The sequence below is a fragment of the Labeo rohita genome, chromosome 19 (assembly GCF_022985175.1).
Source record: "Labeo rohita strain BAU-BD-2019 chromosome 19, IGBB_LRoh.1.0, whole genome shotgun sequence".
In the NCBI taxonomy this organism is placed as follows: Eukaryota; Metazoa; Chordata; class Actinopteri; order Cypriniformes; family Cyprinidae; genus Labeo; species Labeo rohita.
In genome coordinates, this window is record NC_066887.1 from 19,443,902 (window position 1) to 19,465,823 (window position 21,922).

At 34.2% G+C, this 21,922-nt stretch overlaps 1 protein-coding gene across 1 annotated transcript in view; it reads right to left on the reverse strand.

Annotated features, from left to right (window-relative positions):
* csmd3b (CUB and Sushi multiple domains 3b) overlaps positions 1–21,922 on the reverse strand; it is a 509,580-nt gene that overhangs the window by 111,308 nt on the left and 376,350 nt on the right. The window contains 3 exon segments of the mRNA XM_051137233.1: positions 434–637; positions 2,629–2,724; positions 3,323–3,436. Coding sequence (XP_050993190.1) covers positions 434–637; positions 2,629–2,724; positions 3,323–3,436 — 414 coding nt within the window.

Here is a 21,922-nt window from a genome sequence, read left to right on the forward strand (position 1 = left end):
GGTTTCTTTTCACCTAGCCTAAATATGCCAAGAAAAACATAATAATGAACTGCTTAGCAATCCAAAAAGTGAGAGAGAAAGATTGGCAGAGCAAGCAAAACAAATACAGGTGGACTTTTTATACTGCTAAACACCTCTCTGAAACTTAAGTTAACAGCTGAAGAGGTGTCTGTTTGTGTCATGATATTTGGCTTTCACAAGGATCCTCTGCCAGCCTCAGCTTGTTTCCCTGTCCTAAAATCTGCTTAATTAACTCTGCTCACCTAAAAGAAACTCCCTGTCACATTTTGCACAGTATTACTTCAGCTTGCATTTTGTTTCACGGTGATGTATCATTTAGCTAAGTATGCTTGGTTACACAACCAAATGTGTGAAGACAAAAGGCCACATCGATTATGCATCGCTCTCAGGGGCTGGCGAGGTTTGAACTTACCGACACAAGTGGGCAGCGTGTCGTTCCACTGAGCCAGAGCATCAGGGACGGTTTCACAGTGAATGGCAGTGGAGCCGTGGAGCGTGTAGCCCGGGTTACACTCGAACATCACCGACGCGCCCACGGCGAAGTTGTTGCCAATGCGTTTGCCGAAACGAGGCTCTGGAACAGAGCTGCACTGCGTGGCGCTGGTCCTCGGTACAGCTGTGACAAGATCGCACATGAGAAACATGCCAGCTTAGAGAGTTTTACCTCATAATGGAGTGTTTTTGCATTTCTATTAATACTGAAATGGCCTTGACTGTGACTGAGGTGGAAGCGGCAGAATTTTTTAATCAAAGATAAATAAATAACTTGGGTATCTGTTAGAGTAAGACCTTTATTCAATGTACACACCTTCCTTTAAAAAGGCTGGTTTGAAAACTATCTTACACAGTAAGTGGAACAAACACAACTTGAAAATGTCAGGTCTTGACCTGCTAACAAATTCTGGGCTCAACCGGGTTCTTTTGCTTGTAACTTTGCAGAGATCTTTTTATATGCCAATTTAAATCACTGCTAAACCAAATCAAACACAGATATAACTATGCATCTTGAATGGCAAAAAAAACCCTTAAGGTAGAGAATATAATAATTAAACTGGAACAGACTATGTTTTGGACTTTGATGAAGATGTGTGGGAGAGGGTTAAAGCTGAAAAAGAAATTTAAAATGCTTTAGAATAAAGGGCATTATATTTCAAGGTCCTGTGTGGCTCTAAATTTTTTCTGAAGTCAAAAGTTTAGTCAAAAGTTGCAGAATCTGCAAAATGGTAATTCTTTTTTTTTAATAAGAGGGATCATACAAAATGCATGTTATTTTGTATTTAGTAGTGACCTGAATAAGATATTTCACATGAGAAACATTTACACATAGTCCACAAAAGAAACAGTTAAATTTATAAAAATGACCTCATACAAAAGTTTACATAAACTTGATTCTTAATACTGTGTTGTTACCTGAATGATCCACAGCTGTGTTTTTTTTTTTTTTTTGTTTAGTGATAGTTGTTCATGAGTCCTTTGTCCTGAGCAGTTAAACGGCCTGCTGTTCTTGAAAAGTCCTTCAGGTCCCACAAATTCTGTGATTTTTCAGCATTTTTGTATATATGAACCCCTTCCAACAATGACTGTATGTTTATAAGATCCTCATATGCAACTATTACAGAAGGTTCAAATGCTCACTGATGCTCCAGAAGGAAACACGATGCATTTTTGCAACTTTTTGAATTTGAAGATCAGGGTAAATTTCACTTATTTTGTCTTCTAGGAAAAGTTTAAGTATCTTCTGTAGCTTCTGAAGGGCAGTACAAAATGAAAAAAAAAAAAGATCTTTAGGCAAAATAAGAAAAATGTACACATCTTCATTCTGTCCAAAAGTTTTCACCCCCTGGCTCTTAATGCATCGTTTTTTTTCTTCTGGAGCATCAGTGAGTGTTTGAACCTTCTGTAATAATTGCATATGAGTCCCTCAGTCGTCCTCAGTGTGAAAAGATGGATCTCAAAATCATACAGTCATTGTTGGAAAGGGTTCAAATATACAAAAATTATGAAAGACCAAAGAATTTGTGGGACCTGAAGGATTTTTCTGTTGCTAAACAACAACAACAAAAAAACACAGCCGTGGATCATTCAGGGACAACAACATAGTATTTAGAATTAAGCATACGTAACCTTTTGAACGGGGTCATTTTCATAAATATAACTATTATTTTCTCTTGTGGACTATATGTAAATATCTTACTCAGGTCAGTACTAAATAAAAAATGACATGCATTTTGAATGACCCCTCTTATTTTGATAACATTTTTATCATTTTGGAGATTCTGCAAGGTGTATGTAAACTTTTGACTTCAACTGTATAAATACTGATATGCACATAAAACATAAAGCACAGTGAACAAAAAATAATATCTTGTTGTAGCAAGGCTAAATACCCTGGAAAAAAGTACATTCCATGTCACGTTTAGCAAAGAAAAGCTACAGGAAACCTTTATGATACATTTAACTAAAACAAATGTTCTCAATAATTATAAGTTTTGAAAATACAGATTTGAAATACTGACCATTGTTATAGGAAATACCAAAAATATTTTCAATAGTCTGCATAAATAGAGTACATATAAATATACATATTTCATAGATCTGAAAACTGACCTTGGTAGACAAAATGAAAGCCTTTGGCAGTTTCTGGTCCAACTGTAGTAAACTTGATAGTTATTTGATTTCCTGTACTCAAGGGCAACGACTCGCCTGGAAAACAGACAGGGAGTAAATAAATCTTAAAATTGCATTTCGGAGTGATCTGTACACATCAAAAATCACTGCACTGAGCATCATTTTTGGCTTCAAAAGACTTCTGATAGAGGAATAAATCTGCAGAGGGGAAATGCCTGAATAGAAGGGTCTCTTTACTTTGAACTCCTATGTGGCTGTTCAATCAAATGACAATAACTGCCTTTCAGCTAAAAAGCCTCTGAAGGAAGGCTCTATTTACTACAGGATGGTCCAACAGATGTGATGAACACAGATTATGATATACGCACAGGATTCGTTCTGCCTCGTCACTCTTACACCGGTTATTTTATCTCCGTCTATGGTATTTCTTTCTTCTTAAATTGACCATGTCTTTGTTAACAGGATTTGTTTTGTAATGTTCTGAATATATTCAAGCTATGGAACAGATATCAAAAGACATAATGCAGTCCCAAAGCACAGGAAATGCAACCCCATTTCTTTGTGCGCCTCTTTTATGTTTCGCAATAACAATATTGCATCTGAACAATGGCTTGTGATGAATGGTAATGCATCCAGTTTTACGAGAGGGAAGTATAAGACATTTGAGCTTTACCTGAGTGAGACCCAGAGAGAGAGGACAGCAGAGAGGACTGTTGTGTTGGCCCATCATAAATGTCCACAACATCATTCAGCGATGTCTGGAACAGGACAAACTGTCCAAATAGAACTAAAGCGGGAAAAAACAGGCAACGTGTCAAAATATTTCATGAAACATGGACCAAAACATGACAATTATTATGCACCGCAACCCAAGTGACCTCTCAGCTGTTAAGATCCCAGCTGGGAGCTTACAAGCAGCAAATGTGTCCTGAAAGGCTTTCTCCCAGTATTCTTCATCACATCACACATATTCAGATTCCCAATTAGACGCCACTAAGCACTTTACATTACGCAGAATCATTTTTCTTCAATAGATCTGCACGTTTTTAAACCAGCGAGAGCTCTCGAAGGTAATAAGGCTGTATGTTTATTTAAATCTTTTAAATTGGCCATCATGCTGTAACATCTCCCTATTATGTGTTGGTACCATGCTGAGTGCTACTGTGCATTGGTTTTGTCCTCCACTGGGTGCACTTGTTACAGTCTCATTTGCCGTCCAATGCTTTGATGTTTCCACCATTAGAAGAAAATCATTAGTATGCTACTCATCATCATTACATCAAATCCCTACTCTACAGTATATCTTAAGGATTAGACAAGACTCAACAAAACACTGCACGACGACCGAAACTTTGAAAAAAAGTTGCATATGGATTCTACTGACCTCACTGGCATCTCTCTGTTGTTGCCATGGTGAAATTAATTGCAAAAAGCTTTATATATAGAAACCTCAAGTGTCATAATGCAGAAATTAATTCTGGGCGCAGATACAGTTGCTAAGCCATGATATAAATGAAGTGAATGGACAGAGATTCTAGGGCCACTGCTGTCTCAGACTACAGTGTTTTTGAAACCTGGCACAGATTACAGTGATTCACCAGGGCTCTAAGAATCGATGGAGTGCCTCATATGCTCAGCATAGCTACTGTGTGATTAAACAGTTCTCTGCTCGGCAATACAAGCGTGTAATCAAACTCTTGCAGAAACCAATTTTGAAAAAATGATTTATTTGTCATTCGAGGTAAACAAGGAGCTTGATTACCTGGACCTGATTAGCTTTATCGGCATTGCGTACAGTGGCACCTGCTGCGCAATTCTGGACAACAAATGCTATTTTCGGTTTGATTTCACTGACTGTGATAACAGTGATACTGGTCAGTGAAATCTCAAACTGAAATCACTCGAAAACTTTGGTTTAATTTGCAATGATTATACTTCTATGTCTGTAATGCATTTTTCATAAATGACCATAAATGACCTCCACTGGCTCAAGAAGGCTAAAATGAAAACCAAAGCTAGGAAACACTGTAAGAAGCTCCTCAATAAAAAATCATTTTAAGCTGACGGCCAAAACCAGACTGGACCAAACCAAACAACAAAACTAAGAGCTAAACAAAACTGTAATAAAAGTAGTTCAAATAAAATAAAAAAGTTTCACTCAATATGTGTATGCTATGTATTTTTTTTAGTTTTCAGTTTTGTTCTGACCGACTGAAAAAAAAGACTTACAATAAATCATGTTACCAACCAGGGTTGCCAGGTTTTCACAACAAAATCCGCCCAATTGCTACTCAAAACTAGCCCACTCCCCCGGTAAAATTTGAATTCCAGGGGCTAAATATCACATTACTGAGGTCATTTCAACCCACGGACATGAAAAACAACCCACAGCAACAGTGTCAAAAGGAGCCCAGTTCCGCAGGAAAACCACAGACTTGGCAACACTGCTACACATCTAACGATTGTAAAGTTAGTCTAGATCACATCAAACCTTGCAAATTATGATTATGGCTTTACAGTGTTCTCAAATATTTCATGGCTATGTGTATTTAGTGTGTAATAGCGTTATCTGAAGATTTCAATTTTGTATAGTTTAATCTGTAATTGTCATAAACTTCAAATGTCACTGAAAGAAATTATGTTAACAATTAGCTGCTGTAAGAAGAGGCTACAAATGATCTACCACTTCCAGCATCCACACACTTGATATAACCTACTAGGTAGGACTCCTCCTTTATATACACAGATAGACGTAATGACAAATACGGACGGCGGCAAACTCAGAAATCGACCCGAACCACTCAAATTACAATATTACAAGCTTAACGTTGTGAATGAGGCTAAGGTATGGTGATTTTAAACACTGATTGGTTATGTACTTTCTCAATAATTGTTTAATTTTTAACCAAATAAAAATGGCTAATGCCAAACTCTAACTATATTCTAGATTTGACATTTATGTCCTGCCTGTGCAGAGTGTTCCAAATCTCTCATGAGGTTTAATTTCAGTTCGGATGTAATCATACAAGGCAGCAGGCAGATTTCTACATTTGAAATTGAGCTATAGTATGCAATGTGGGTACTTATGAAATTAGGCTGTTATTGAAGGTGGCTGCAAACTCTGGAAAATGAATCATGGCTCATCAAGTCTGTTGCCAGCGTGCGTGCTGGGAGTAGACTTGTCCCCCATGCCTTTGATAAGAACAATGGAAGGGAAGACAGCGGCGGTCCTCAATGCATTATTCTTAAGTTTCCCCATCTCCAAGGCTTTAGCGATGTCAAGACAATTACCACTTCATGTCAGAGGTTTCGCTCACATGCTCCAAACAAAATGGGGCAATGAGAAGAAACAAATCAATTTGGAAGGGGAAAAATGCAATGATATTCTGCCAGTTTACAGTTTATTTAATCATTTATATTATAATTTGAATCTCAACAAAAGACGTATCCCTCTTACGCACCGATTAATAATGTACAAGGCTTAAGTAGTACATGGTTGCAATCATACTCAACCCATTATAATTACATTAGGCCAGGAGTCACTAATGCATCGCTTTGCTACTCTGGAAAAGTTTTAAAGATGAAGACAGGGTGACATGACTGTCAGAGACTACTTTTGTATAGTGACACTGAGAGAAACTGTGCTTAAAATGCACTGTTCTGGGACAAAGACTAAATGTATTTATGTAATATTCATATGACATTAAAATGTAATGTCAAAATGCATTTAAGTAGCAGAACTCAAAATAAGTATATATATTTTACAATAAAATACATGTTAAAAGCAAAAAATGTGTTTCAGAACGAAACAGCTGGACTAAAGTGCATTTTAGTACAAGTACAGCTCAAAAAAAGTATATATTAACGTGTTTCAGATGCCAGACCTTACAAAATGACATACTTCATATGCTACTAAATCAGTCAAAAACTTAAATCAATATAATTTAAATACAATGAAGCTGCAATCACTGCTACATGAAGTAGAGTGTTTTCAGGACTGTTTAAAGGACTTTCAAAAAGACTGCTTATGAAAATGATATTCTTTACAAAGATAGTCTAGGTGTCACTAGAGGGAAATTCAGACTACATTTATAGACAACTGAGAAAGTTGTTTCCTTTGCAGAATCCACAAAGTTCAGTAATTCTTGATACACAGCTCACCCTCAGCTTCTTGATGCCATTCCTTACACTTCCTTTTGCTTTCCTGTAGCCCTTTTTTGAGACGTGCCATTTGAAGCTGGATGTGTGCTTGACATGTGAGCAGCGCTTCAAGATGAAGCAATGGTCTGTGCATCTTTGTGACACTCTGACAGGAAATTAAATAATGAAAAAAACTTGAAAAACTAGATAAAACAAGTGGATGCATGAATCAATATTCACAGCTCTGATAGTTTGCACACTCCTCCAGCAGCTCACAAACAGAATACTAATTGGGCAGATTTCTATTTATAGTATTGGCACTTTCCACTAATAGGGTACACTTTGTGTCCCATCACTTTAAAAAGCATTTAAAAGCACTCTAAAGCATTAGATGCACAAACCCCACTTTGGGCTGTGAGAACTATTAGATACACAACCATTCAAAAGCCTGGGGTGAGGACAGTTTTTTGGAAAGAAATGAATGTTTTTATTAACAGATGTATCAACAGTTGACAGTAAAGATTCTTAGATTACAAAAAAATTATTTCAAATAAACACTGTTCTTTCGAACTTGCTGAAAAAATGGGTAAATAATAATTATGTTTCACAATATAACTGTATTTACTTTATTTTTTAAATCAAATGGAGCCTTTTTGAGCATAAGTATGGAAACCTGTTTCCACCACTGAATTAAAAAAAAGTTACCGCGACTTTTAATTTAAAAATTCTGATATTTTTCCTCAGAATTGTGAGATATAAATTTGCAATTCTTACTTTTTTCCAGAATTGAGAGATAAAAACTCAACTGCGAGTTATAAAGTTAGAATTGTGAGATAAAAACTATGACTTCATTTGTCAGAATTGCGACTTTGCTTCTCTTTATGACTCACAATTGCGAGTTTATATCACATTTTGAGGAAAAAAGTAAGATTTGCGAGTTTCTATCTTGCAATTCTGACTTTATAATTTGCAATTGTGAGTTTATATCATGCAATTCTGACTTAATTTCTCAGAACTGCAAGTTTATATCATAATTCTGATGGTATAACTCGCAATTGTGTGCTATAAATCCGAATTGTGACATTTAAACAATTCTGAGATAAAAAAAAGTCACAATTGCAAGATATAAATGCAATTCTGAAAAAAAAAGTCAATTGTGAGTTCATCGCAATTATGAATTTATTTCTCAGAATTTTGACTATTTCTCAGAATTGCAAGTTTATATCTCGCAATTTTGACTTTATAATTTGCAATTGCAGTTTATATCATGCAATTGTAAAAAACGTCTGATCTGCGAATTTCTGTCTTGCAATTCTGACTTTATAACTCGCAAATGTGAGTTTATATCATGCAATTCTGACAATTTCTCAGAATTGCAAGTTTATATCTCACAATTCTGACTGTATAACTTTTATAACTGTATAACAAATTGTGTGCTATAAGGTCAGAATTGCGAGATATAAAAACTATTTTGAGAACAAAATGTCACAATTGCTAGAGATACACTCACAAAAAAGTCACAATTGTGAGTTTATATCTCATAATTCTGAGTTTGTTTCTCAGAAACTTGCAATTCTGACTTTATAACTTGCAATTGCGAGTTTATAGCACACAATTCAGAGAAAAAAGTCTGATTTGCGAGTTTATATCTTGCAATTCTGACTTTACAACTTGCAATTGTGAGTTTATGTCACGCAATTCTGACAATTTCTCAGAATGACAAGTTTATATCTCACAATTCTGAGTGTATAACTTGTAATTGAACGCTATAAAGTCAGAAAAGTGAGATATAAATGTAATTCTAATTAAAAATTAAAAACTGTTTGTTTATATCTCACAATTGTGACTTTTTTCCTCAGAATTACGAGTTTATATCTACCAATTGTGACTTTTTCTCAGAATTATATATTTATATCTCGTAGCACACAATTGTTATAAAGTCAGAAATGCGAGATGTAAACTTGCAATTCTAAGAAATAAAGTCAGAATTTATATCTTGCATTTCAGACTTTATAACTCGCAATTGTGAGTTTATATCCTGCAATTCTGAGAAAAAAGTCAGATTTGCGAGTTTCTATCTTGCAGTTCTGACTTTATAACTTGTAACTGCGAGACTATATCACACAATTTCTCAGAATGGCAGGTTTATATCTCACAATTCTGACTGTATAACTTCTCAGCAATTGTGTACTTTAAAGTCAGAATTATAAGATGCAAACATGTAATTCTGAGGAAAAAAGTCACAATTGTGAGTTTATATCTCCCAATTTTGACTTTATTTCTCAGAATTCTGAGTTTATATCTCACATTTCTGACTTTATAACTTGCATGTTGTTATTGTTTTAATCATTTTTACAGCAGTTTCATTTTGTACCATATTCCCGGAAAGTGGCTTTTTACAGTGGCTTAACGCACTCACATAGGGCAGAAACATTTATATGTTATGAAAGTATGTATGACAAGCATCACTCACATGCAGATAGTTTTCATCATGCTAGCACTCTCAAAAAGGGCTTTAGCTTTAATTCACCGTTTCTTTCTCCACTGCACAACTCCCAACCACTGCAAAAGATTGGCCTTTTCCATACGTCCTCTTACGCTTAACACACTCTGACAGATGCTTACCGGCTGCTATGGAAATGAGGCCTGTGATTAATTCACACCTTTTCCCTCTTTTCTCATGACTTACACAATTCAGAAATAAAAAATAGCTCTCTGGTTCCCTGCCTCTCCCTCTGTCTCTCCATCTCTAAAGCTGGACTGGATCACCAATTCAATTTGCTCTCTGAAAGAAACAGAAGTGAATGGGGAGGGGATACACCTTTCCTTCTCCCCGTGACAACTCAGGTGGAGAGAGGCATGATTTCAATTTACTTTCATTAGCATAACCTGCAAAGGATGCTGGGATACCGCTCCTGCAGTGTTCTTGCAGTTAGAGCAAAATAAAAATAACCCTTGATAGAATCGCCCCTGATGTTGCAGCAATCCAAATACCTTACAAGCAACTCAGTTTAAAATTCAGACTAATGCTAAAGTAATAGCTCAACGCAAAATTAAAAATTTGTCATAGTTGATGTCGTTCCAAACCTGTATGACTTTCTTCTGAGGAACACAATAGGTGAAATTTTAATTAATGTTTTTTTTTCTATACAATGAAAGTCACTAAGGTCCAAAATGAGTGAGGTCCATCATTGTGTAGAAAACAACAGTTCATAAATTCTTTAAAATATCTTCTTCTGAGTTCCACAGCATAAGGGTAAATAAAAGATAACAGACTTTTCATTTTTGGATGAACGATCCCTTTAGGAATTGAATAGAATATGTATGTTTCATAGCAAAAAGAGTGGAAAAAAAAGAATTTAGATCGTAAAGTCATATGTCAAATGTTTTTCGCTTGAAGCATGACTCGAGGTTAGGTTAAGATTGGATTAGAGATAGTTGATCAAGTCATCAGCTCATATTAAGTGCAATAAAACCTTCAGAATAAATGTGAAAATGTCTAATATGTGAAATTACAATGAAACCTGGACGTCAAGTCATATTGCCCAGATGATAATAGGCAATAACCCAATATCTTTAGGGTTCCATAAAAAAAAAAAATACAATTAAAACGTGAGTGCTCCGGCTAAAACATTTCCCCACATGCTAAGTGCTCCGCCAAGGAAGAACACAGAAACTTATAAGCATATGGAGTATAAAGCATAAATGTCCTGCTTATTCAAGTTCCTTGAGAACTAATAAAGACCTCAGCTAATATTCTTTGCCTCTGAAAAGTACATGATGCTAAGGTCTTTCCTTTGCTGCTTAATTACCACTGAAGATACAATAAAGCTTGGCTGCTACTGAAATCCAAGCACAGCACACCAACACTGCACTTTGGACCTCAGGCCTGGATTTCCATCTCAGTTTAGGTGTTTATTCAAGTTTATAAGGCCCTGGATTAGATAACCCCCTCAGTCAAGTCTGCAATGGGGTCAACGCAGGAGACAGGGGTGGACAAGTCTGTTGATTTGCGTCTCCCCTCTGGAGACATGTGTATCAGCACCTCTCCATTAGTCTGCAGCCATCCATCTTTGATGTGATAAGAGCGTACAAGCGGCGAAAACAACTTATGAGGACAGAGTGGAATGTGTACCTATGTCTCAGGTGGATTGAGGAGGTGGTGTGTAATTTCAGCTCCACTAGCATCAGCAAACGAAATTGCTAAAAAAAAGTCAAATGTTCAGTGGACAGTCAAACAGACAGCTCCGCCCCCAAACTCACACCACTGGTTGAATCAATGTTGTTGGGTCAATCTGGTGGGGATGCTCAAAAAAACAAAAGAACAGTGTTGCTTGCAGATTTGGGCTACTTTAACACTGTTGCTGCGGGTTGTTTTTCATGTTTGCGGGTTGAAGCGACCCCAATAATGTAATGTCCCTGGAATGTTAATTTTACCAGGGGAACCCTGCCAAAAAATGTGTATTTTTACCCCCCGGAAGGCGATTTTTAACAGGGGACCTCCTTCAAAACGCTACTTTTGGGCTAGTTTTGTGTAGCAATTGGGCGGGTTTTGTTGTAAAAATCCTGGCAACCCTGCTGCAGAATTAATGTTTTACAATTTTCAGAAAAGCAGGAAAGTCAAGGTACTTAAAAGTAAGTAATAAATTATAAATTAAATACAATTATATACAATTGAGTAATTACAATTAATTGCGTAATTATAGTTATATCATAATTTATAATAACTGGTAAAGTTAATTATAAACCTAATCACATGCTTAATTATATGGTTGTTATATCTCTAAATAAAGCTTTGTTATGAGAAAATATTAAAAAATAACACACTTCAGCATTTAAAAATCCAAAATAAAACTTTTAAATGTTTATGAAATAAAACCTATTTAAAATAAACACGTTACTGGAGGTAAAAACTATAATACAGATGAAGATGAAACTATAATACATTTTCATGACTCCAGAACTAACTAAAATAAAAATGCCCATGTTTTATTATTATAAAATTATTATAGTCATTTTTTTTTAACATGGTACAATATATTATAAAACTGGATTAGTATATTATTTTTATATTATTTTTAGTGCCGTCAAATGATTAATCGCGATTAATTAAAATCCAAAATAAACGTTTTTGTTTACATAATATATGTGTGTGTACTGTGTATATTTATTATGTATATATAAATACACACACACAGTATATATTTTGAAAATATATTTACATGTATTTGCATGTTTATATTTTTATTTATATAATTAATATTATATATCAATATATTAAATATATAAACATAACATTTTTCTTAAAATATATCCATGCATGTGTGTGTATTTATATATACATAATAATATATTATGTTAACAAAAGTTTTTTTTGGATGTGATTAATCGTGATTAATCGTTTGACAGCACTAATTATTTTATATTATTATTTTATTTAATATATATTATAAATGTATATTATTATTTAAATAAAAATGATATTTATATTAATTTATATTACAAATATAACAACTTTTAAATATATAAAACTTTTAAAATGTTAAATGAAATAAAACATTCACAAACAAACAACAATAAAAATGACCTTGTAATTTTATTATTACAAAAGTATTATATATATATTTTTTTATTATATAATAATATAATATATGTTTTTTAATATAATAAAATTGGGTTTATTTTTTTTTAATGTTTTAAACTTTTAAAATCTTAAAATATATATATTAAATCTTTTAAAATGTTAAATGAAATAAAACCTATACAACTAACTAAACTAAAAATGACCATGTAGTGTTATTATGCTAAAATTATAGTATTTTTTGACATGGTACAATATATAATAAAAATGTATACAAAAACTTAAAATGTTTGAAAATTTAGAACATTTTGAATTAAAATGTTAAATGAAATTAAACTTATTTAACTAACAACAATGAAAATGACCATAGTATTATTATTATAGAATTATTATAGTATTTATTTTACCATGACATATATTATAAAATTGGGTTTAAAACTTAAAATCTAAAAAAATATATAAAATCTAAAAAAAAAAACAACAAAAAAAAACATGTTAAATATTTCAAAATGTTAAATTAAATAAAACCTATTTAACTAACTAACATAAAAATTACTGTGTAGTTTTATTATTATAAAATTTATATATATATATATATATAACAGAAAAATTAAGGTGAAAAAGTACAACGAAAACTAAATTAACAGTTCACATTCACACTTTAGTTTGCTCCTAACTCTTAATTTTCCCAACCCTAACCCTAACCCATTAATATGTGCTGTATAAACACTACTAAACAGCCAATATGCTTGTAATACACATGCTAATAATAAGCAACTAGTTAATAGTGAGAGCTGGTCCCTTACCTACAGCATTATCACAATTCACAAGTCACAACTACAGTAATCCCTGCTGAGGTGCAAAGCTGGTGTTGTTAGGTGACTGTGAGACGTCAACCCTGCATCAAAATGGTGCTATTGTTCAGGTGTCTTTTCATAGACAGGCAAACACTGCTTTATCAGAAACATGCTGTTTCCATAGAAATGAACGGTCAGATCATCGTTGCAATAGATGCACGGGTAGCCTATACATGACTTTACGCTTGAGTTAATGAGCGAGTGCACCGATCCAGGCACGTGCACGCACAGCCAAGCCATACGCTTCATATGGCACATATCACTGTTCAGTATGCTGTCTGAGCTTCTCCATGTCTTTGTTCTCTTATTAGACTCACTCCTTACATCGAGGGGCTTTCAGTTAGACTCAGAGGAGAGAGGTCACTCAAGCAGAGATTTATACCCCAGGGCCATCTTCTTGCTCGGGGCTAGATGGCAGAGGTCTTTGCTCTGATTCCTAGCACACCTGTCTGGATTTGCAGGCATGGGCTGGACATCCGCCTCACACATCAATGCCTGGTCCCGTAGGGACAGAGATGCTCTCGCACAATCTGCCAGGATCTCTTTGAGGTGGGAGATTCCGCAGGGCTCATTGGATGTGCAGACGAAGAGCTAGCGAGGATGAGACAAGCACACATGCGCAACCTTCACTGCAGATTGGCAAATCAGCAGAAACGTTCAAACCTCCACCTCCACTTTCTCCAAAAACTCTATTCTTTCAGCTGTCCGCTTCACATCTGTATCCAATAACGCCCCAAAGGTTCAGGGTTTGTTCTTTCTCACTGCACACATGAAATACCATCCTATAAACATGACCCACAAGCCATATCCCCTGCATATGAATAATTGATAGATAACACGTATGAACCCAGATGCAACACACACCTCATCCACACACACCCACACACAAAATATCCAGACAGGAATGAAAATAAAGCAAGGTAGCGAAAAAGCACCGCCACCTGTGCGCCTGTTATCAGTGAAGGATGTTCTATCTGCAGTGCCGTGTGCCGAGGATAGATAGCACCTTCTCCGCTCGCCACATGGTGGGGACAGAGGAATCAACACATGCTGCACGCAGATGTAGAGGATGAGAAAATGGAGGGAGTAGCTCTAAAAGTCTGTTTATATCTAAACATAGACATTGCAGAAGGCGAAAAATATTTTTCTTATTGTCATTACATTAAACTGATGGAGAACAAACACTTGAGGCAGCTCTGAACATTGGCTGGCTATTTAAATAAGCTATTTAAGTTAGTTGTGATGTAGCGGTCAACACTCACAGACCCAATGTTTTGGTCTGGCATTAAAGTACATAAAAGTAATGGTTTTATTCGCTATAGTTTAGAAAATGGTAATAAAATATGACAAGAACTCAGGGTTAAACTGTGAACAAATTCATTTTGATAATCACAAATGAATGACACCTTCAATATTTCTCACATTATCACAGATTATTGGTTATAGTTTTGAAAATGGTAATAAAATATGACAAGAACTCAAGAGTTAACAAATTCATGTTGAGAATGTCAGATAATTTTGATAGAAAGGTATGTAACAAAACATGGCCACGTCAAAGTGTTAAATCCAATTTTTGGTCCGCAATTTTTTTTTCATTTTCATTTGTAGTCCACTGTATAAAGAATTTTTGTGTATAATATGTCACAGTTTACTTTATTTTGCTATCCACACTTACATAAATGACCTATAGTGTCCTGCACCCACTGGTAAAAAAATATCAAAAATTATATCCGGTGTCTGAATATGTTTTTTAAATCAAATGTAAATTCATGTCCCAGTCAGATTTTCTTGGTTAAATAAACATTACTTACACTATCAGAAAAAAAAATCTATTTTATATTTTTACATTAACAACATAATCAATTTTCTATTCATTAATGCCAAGTATGAATTTTATTAAATTTTATAAACATTATTTAGCTAGCCTGTAACCACCTAAATCATTAATTTGAAAAGGCATATTTGGCAAATCCAGGTAATTTAGCATAGGAACATTATGTTTTTTAATGTTTATGACTGTTATAGTGCCAACAGTGGTCTGATCACCTTAAAACTTTGCATGCTTGTTTAGAATCACCTGTTGGATGTGCTCAGCAGGTTTTGTGAAGTTTTGACTTTTCCCTTTAGGCTTTTTAGGATTTTGGGTAAATTTGGACAGGCCCTTTTTCTAAACGACCCCATTATGGCTTCTCAAAGGGTAAATTTAAACATTTTTTGATAATTATTGGCCTAGAGAGTCTAGAGAATTTTACTAAAAGTGGCCCTGGCCCTTTTGAATGTTTTGGCGCCCCTTTGCGACAGTGAGTTGAAAGTTTATGATAATTATCAACAATGATAATTATTGATATTCACTCTCCAGAAACTCCTTCTGCACTGGTTTGGTTCCGATTGGGTAAAAAGCCTAGGACTAGTAGGTTTGCAAAAAATCCAAAATACCCGATACGACTGACGTCTGTGACTGACGATTTAGGAGCTATGAGCGATTTCATACTTTTGATCGTTGTAACGCCCCACGTCAGGCTGCTTGGGGCGAGCCTCAGTCATGCTGTTCCAAGTCTCCAAGTTTCAAGTCTTTACGACTTATGGTTTGGTCTGCACGATCGGTTTTACGTGGAAATCGATCATCCGTGACCATTCGAGCAATTACAATAGGGTTTCAGCGTTACACACTTTTGAACCCCTAGCTATATATTTTATTTGTGAACTAACGTTCAGCTATTCTTTTTAATAGTTAAATTTGAACTATTTTTGAATTTTTCGGATCACCAGTCATCAAAGCTGGGTAAATATTGATCACAGACACACTAAAAACTCCAACAGATTATTACTCACTAAAAACTTCAACAGATCATGTTTTCATGCCATTTTACATCTTAATTTGACATAAAGTGGTTACATCTAAGCGTGTGAGTTGTTTACTTATTTTTTTAATTTAGTCTTCCCATTAACGCCATTACATTGTTCATTTAGACTGATTCACAAATGTGGAACGCGCACAAACACAAGAGGCGGGATTTATCGCATGAACCAATCACAGCCAATCATAACCAGTCATATCCAATCATATCGTGTTAAGTGAGTCACGTGACTTTCCCCATTCATTCTCAGTTACCCCCCAACAAACTCATCGCATGCTTTAGGGAGATCTGTTAAAACTCAGGGGAGGCGAGAGAGACGTGGACTCCCACTGTAACTACCTTTTGATGTCACTGCTGGACAATGTTTATTTAGAAAAACAATGATTTAATGTTATATTTTTTAATACTGGCGTTGATTTATTTTTTGTACTACCCATTTTTTTTTTTTCACACCAAATATTTTGAGGAGGCACTGCCTCCCTTACCCCCTCAGAAGAAACACTCCTGATATAGTTGCTTTCAAGGTAGATACAATAAAGTTCATTATCATTAGCAGTGCTGGGAGTCTTTGAGGGTTAAACCTCCGGTAAAGTGGTAGCCAATCCCTCAAAACGAGAACAATAATCATCGTACCATTGAGCAAGGCACTTAACACTAGGTTGCTCCGGAGGTTAAGTGCCTTGTACCATTGTCTCTCTAATAGGTGTACTCCAGATTACCTTAAATAAAAGCATCTACTGATGATTCCAGCTGTGTTTGTTACTGCTGCTATGCCACTCTAGGATTCTATCTATAGTAAATAGGAGAGAATGACATCAACACGTACACGTTTCATGAACTTTTAGCACAGTAAATCAACTAACTGTATATAAGCAGCAAGACTCGTGAACTGCATACGTAAGCTTGCAATTATCACTGAAGACAGGCTTGTGCTGTCTTACTGTCTCTTACGGTGCATCAGAGCACTATTCTGGTGGTGTAAGCACTTAGATAATTATAATGGACCTTGTCACCCTGCATGGTCAATTAGATATATGCCTATTTCCTTCAAGTGGTACGGACGTATAACCTTCACTGTTTTCTGACAGAATAACATCTGCTTCCTTGCTAATTACCTGGACATTAGCCATGAAGGCATCAAAACTGTGCATGTTTACAGGTGCATTGACCCTGACAATCAGCTGACACTAACCTTGATGACTTGACTAGTTAACAAGGCTAAAAGACCTTGAGGTGTATTTTCAGAGCCTGTATATGAACGAAAAATACAAACAAACAAATAACAAAACAAAACATATATAAATAATGCACAACCTCCCCACCCCCAAAAAATAAATACATAAAAATAAAATAAAATGTTTTTAAAAGAAGATTATCATATTAGCCAAGGCTGCATTAAATAAATAAATAAACAAATTAATTAATTAAAAATACAGTAATATTGTGAAATACTACAATTCAATATAATGTAAAACGTCATTTATTCCTGAGATGACAAAGCTGATTTTTCAGCAGTCAATACGTCACTTAATTCTTCAGAAATCATTCTAATATGCTGATGTGCTCAAAAACACTTATTATTATTATCATCATCGCTGAAAACAGTTGGCTGCTTAATATTTTAACAACCATGATACTTTTTTGGGGGTTTAAGTTCAAAAGAACTGCATTTATTTGAAATAGAAATATTTTGCAACATTATAAATGTATTTACTGTCATACTTGTTCAATCTTGTTAAAATTCAATTGAATTAAAAGATCAATTTCTAAAAATCCAAACTTTTGAAGAATAGTATACATTAAGATCATATTAACTTTGACTTTTGTTTCGCAAAGACATTTATATTCACAAGAAGAACTAGAGTTTTGATCCATTTTTGTTCGGTCTGTTAAAACATTTGTACAATCTAATCTCACAGCTGTCAAAGATCTTTAGTAGCTTACTACAAAGCAAAATACTGAAACTAAAAGTGAAGCGCCACAACCTCCCTACCACTGAGATATTAATTTGAGAATTGCTTTAGGAAAACGCAGCGCTTAACTGCCTTTAGCCAACGGCAAAGTCAAGAAATGGCACTTGACTGTGATTTACCAGAGGAGAGAACTTTAGCACCTTTGGTCCGACTGGAGTCAGAAAACACAACAAAAGCATTATACAGAGCCCTGGTGTTCCTCTGCTTTCTCTTTCTTCCCTGGTAAATGAACTTTGCCTTGACTTCTGTTCTGTTTTGATGTTTTGGCTCAGGGGCTTGCAATTCCCAATTCTCACAGGCTTTAGAATAGCTTTGTAGAGTGAGAAGAGTGATCCCTTTTCAAGAGAGCGTCTATGTCAAAGACATGAAACTGTGACTGTTTTGAGTGTGTGTTTGTGTTTATATGGAGGTCAGAGTCAGCCAGGGGAAAAGCTATTTAGTTGACTATTTCTAACTGACAGCCATGACAGAAAATTTTGAAACTGTAACTGGCCTAATGGTCGCCCTGGGCATTCAAAAAGGGAGTTTATTTAATATCTCTGTGTGCACTCGTTTTGAATTACTACCTTGCTGTAAGTGTTTCTTATTTTCAATACCATATGAAGGTACCCCAAAGCAAATTCCTAATGATCAACTGAAATATTAATATGGTGTGTTATGCGTCATCAATACATTCATATTTGTCTTTACTTATCCACAAAAAATATCAACAAGCATCCACAAAATATCAGTTAAATAAGTTTTGGTCATTATTGATAATGCTAATATTTAACAGTAAGGTGTAATTTGTTAACATTATTTAATGTATTCATGAACGTACAATACATATATTAATACACACACACTAGTGTTATTTTGTATCATTGAGATACTATTAAGGCTTTTAATTATTTCTGAATTTTATTTTCATATTTTCCATTTTCATGTTAATTTTTGTTATAGTAATTTAGTTTTTTATTTACTTTTTTTTATAGATGTTTAAATAGTTTTTATAGCTTTTTATTTAATTTTACTTAACTAGCTTAACTAGTTGTAATTTAGTTAATTTACTTAAGTTAAACTAAACTAACTAAATAAATTAATAATAAGTTAAACTAATAATAATTAATTAATAAGGTAATGATTAATCTGTAAGTTAAACTAAATTACCTAAATTATATATTATATTAATATATAAACATTACTGATTATATATATATATACATATATATTTATATAGCACTTATTTTAACACACATACACACACACACACACTAGTGTTACATTTGTATCACTAAGATACTAACAGATTTATTTTTACATTTTACCGTTTTTATTTTTAGATTTTCTATTTGGATGTTAATTTTTGTTATAGCAATTTAGTTTTTTTATTTTCTTTTTTATAGATGTTTAAATAGTTTTTATAGCTTTTTATTTCATTTTACTTAACTAGCTTAACTAGTTGTAATTTAGTTAATTTGCTTAAGTTAAACTAAATTAACTAAAATAAATTAATAATAAGTTAAACTAATAATAATTCATTAATAAGTTAATAATTAATCTGTAAGTTAAACTAAATTACCTAAATTATATATTATATTAATATATAAACATATTAATGATTATATATATGCATATATATTTATATAGCACTTAATTTAATACACACACACACACTAGTTACATTTGTATCACTGAGATACTAATATATTTATTTTTACATTTTACAGTTTTTATTTGTAGATTTTCCATTTTCATGTAAATTTTTGTTATAGTATTTTTTTAAAGTTTTAGTTTTTTCTTATAGATGTTTAAATAGTTGTTAGTAGCATTTTCCCCCCATTTTTAACTAGCTTAACTAGTTTTTGTTAATTTAGTTAATTTGCTTAGTTAAACTAAATTAAAATGCCAACAATGTTGGTCACTTGCCTTGGCTAAAAAAAGGTTATTTTAATATTTTATTTTATTTCAGTTAACATTTATTTTATTTTAAGTAATGATTTTTATGGTTTTATACTTACATGCACACACACACACACACACACACATGCAAAAACATTATTTAAAGATTTCAGTAGAACTATATAAATATTAAAATGTATACCCACAAGCTGAATGACAGAAAAAAATGTAATTTTTATCTTTATATCACAGCTAAAATTTGAGACAATTCTTGCAATATTTTGCCACTACTCACTGTTATGGTTCAGGCTTAATGGTGAATTCAGATGTCATTGTAAATCTTTGTTTTGAAGCTAATATTTGTCCAAATCACTTTTGGATGAAATATGATTTTCTGAAATACAAATTACCTTATCTTGAGCCATGAGACGATTCAAAACTTCAGAAAACATATTATTAATGTTCCAATAAGGGGACATGTCTGCTAATGTAATACCTACGAAGTGCCTATTAACAGCGCCTGAGGCGACCAGACCGAGCTTCTCACATAATAACAACGACCGCAGGAGCGTTTGACTAATGCGTGGTGCACAGCATATATTTAAGCTCAACGTAAGGCTCTCAACTGATTAAAGATTCAAAGTTAAATTGAAATCTTCAAGACAAGCTACCAGATAATTAATGCTCTGAAGTAAAACTAACATCTCACTGAGAGGCGGCTCTGATTACTTCTTCAACATGCCACTCTGCAGCTCCAACACCCAAGGCTTAGTGCTGTTTGGCAACATAAATGTTTACTATCTTAAGCTGTGAAAACCACGCTCACTCATGCAGCGCTCTGATCAACAGTTAAAAACACATTATGCCCACTTGTACAGCTCGCAGAAAACTGTTTCCAAAACACCCAGGCAGTAATGAAGCCTTAATTGAAGGTTTTGGCTTCGGCGTGGAATATTTAACAGACAGAGATCATCAATTTAGATTTTTTCCCCCTGACCCCCAACCATTTGCAAGCAAGGATTCCCCTACATACTTGTATTGCCTGCCCGGGGCCAGCGGGGGCGGTGGGAGCCGACGGGAACACGGGGTGGGGGTGCATGCTCTGAATAATGCATCTCTCAGACCAAACCTGTCATTGTCTGAAATATTGCTGGCATCATTCTTTGTGACAGAATAATGAAACATTAAAAAAAGGCAGTGGAGTGCTGCATTTTTAACAGAGGGCCCTAGAGCTCTGCCCTACAGATCAGAGCCGATGGAGGAAGGTACGTCTGAGCATATATGTGCACATTCGCACGTGTGTGTGTGTGTGTGTGTGTGTATTCGAGTGGTGATTTCCCTCTAAAATCTGAAGTGTTTGCTCACTGTTTCTTCAACACTGCAAGAAAATCTTTCCTTAATGACTGTTTACTGTGCATCTACTGTATGTCTAAGCATCCTTAAAACAAGATACAATAAAAAGATAAATAAATAAATAAAAACTATATATGATATTTAAACTCATTCTCAGAGAACATACACTGCCATTCAGAAGTTTAGCACCAGTAAGATTTTTAATGCTTCTTAAAGAAGTCTTTTCTGCTCATTAAGGCTGTTTATGTGAAACAAAAAACAGAAAAAACAGTAATATTATGAAATATTATTGCAATTTAAAATAGCGGTTTTCTATTTTAATATACATTAAAATAGAATTTATTCCGGTGATGCAAAGCTGAATTTTTTGCATCATCACTACATACTTCAGTGTCAAATGATCCTTCAGAAATCATTCTAATATGCTTTTTTATTTCTTTTGTAACAATATACACTACTATTCAATGTTTGGGCTCAGTAAATTTCTCTTGTTTTTTTTACTTTTATTCACCAAGGACATGTTAAATCGATAAAAAGTGATAGTAAAGACATTTGTATTTCGAATAAATGCTGTTCTTTTTAACTTTTTATTCATCAAAAAATCCTGAAAAATGTATCACAGGTTCCAAA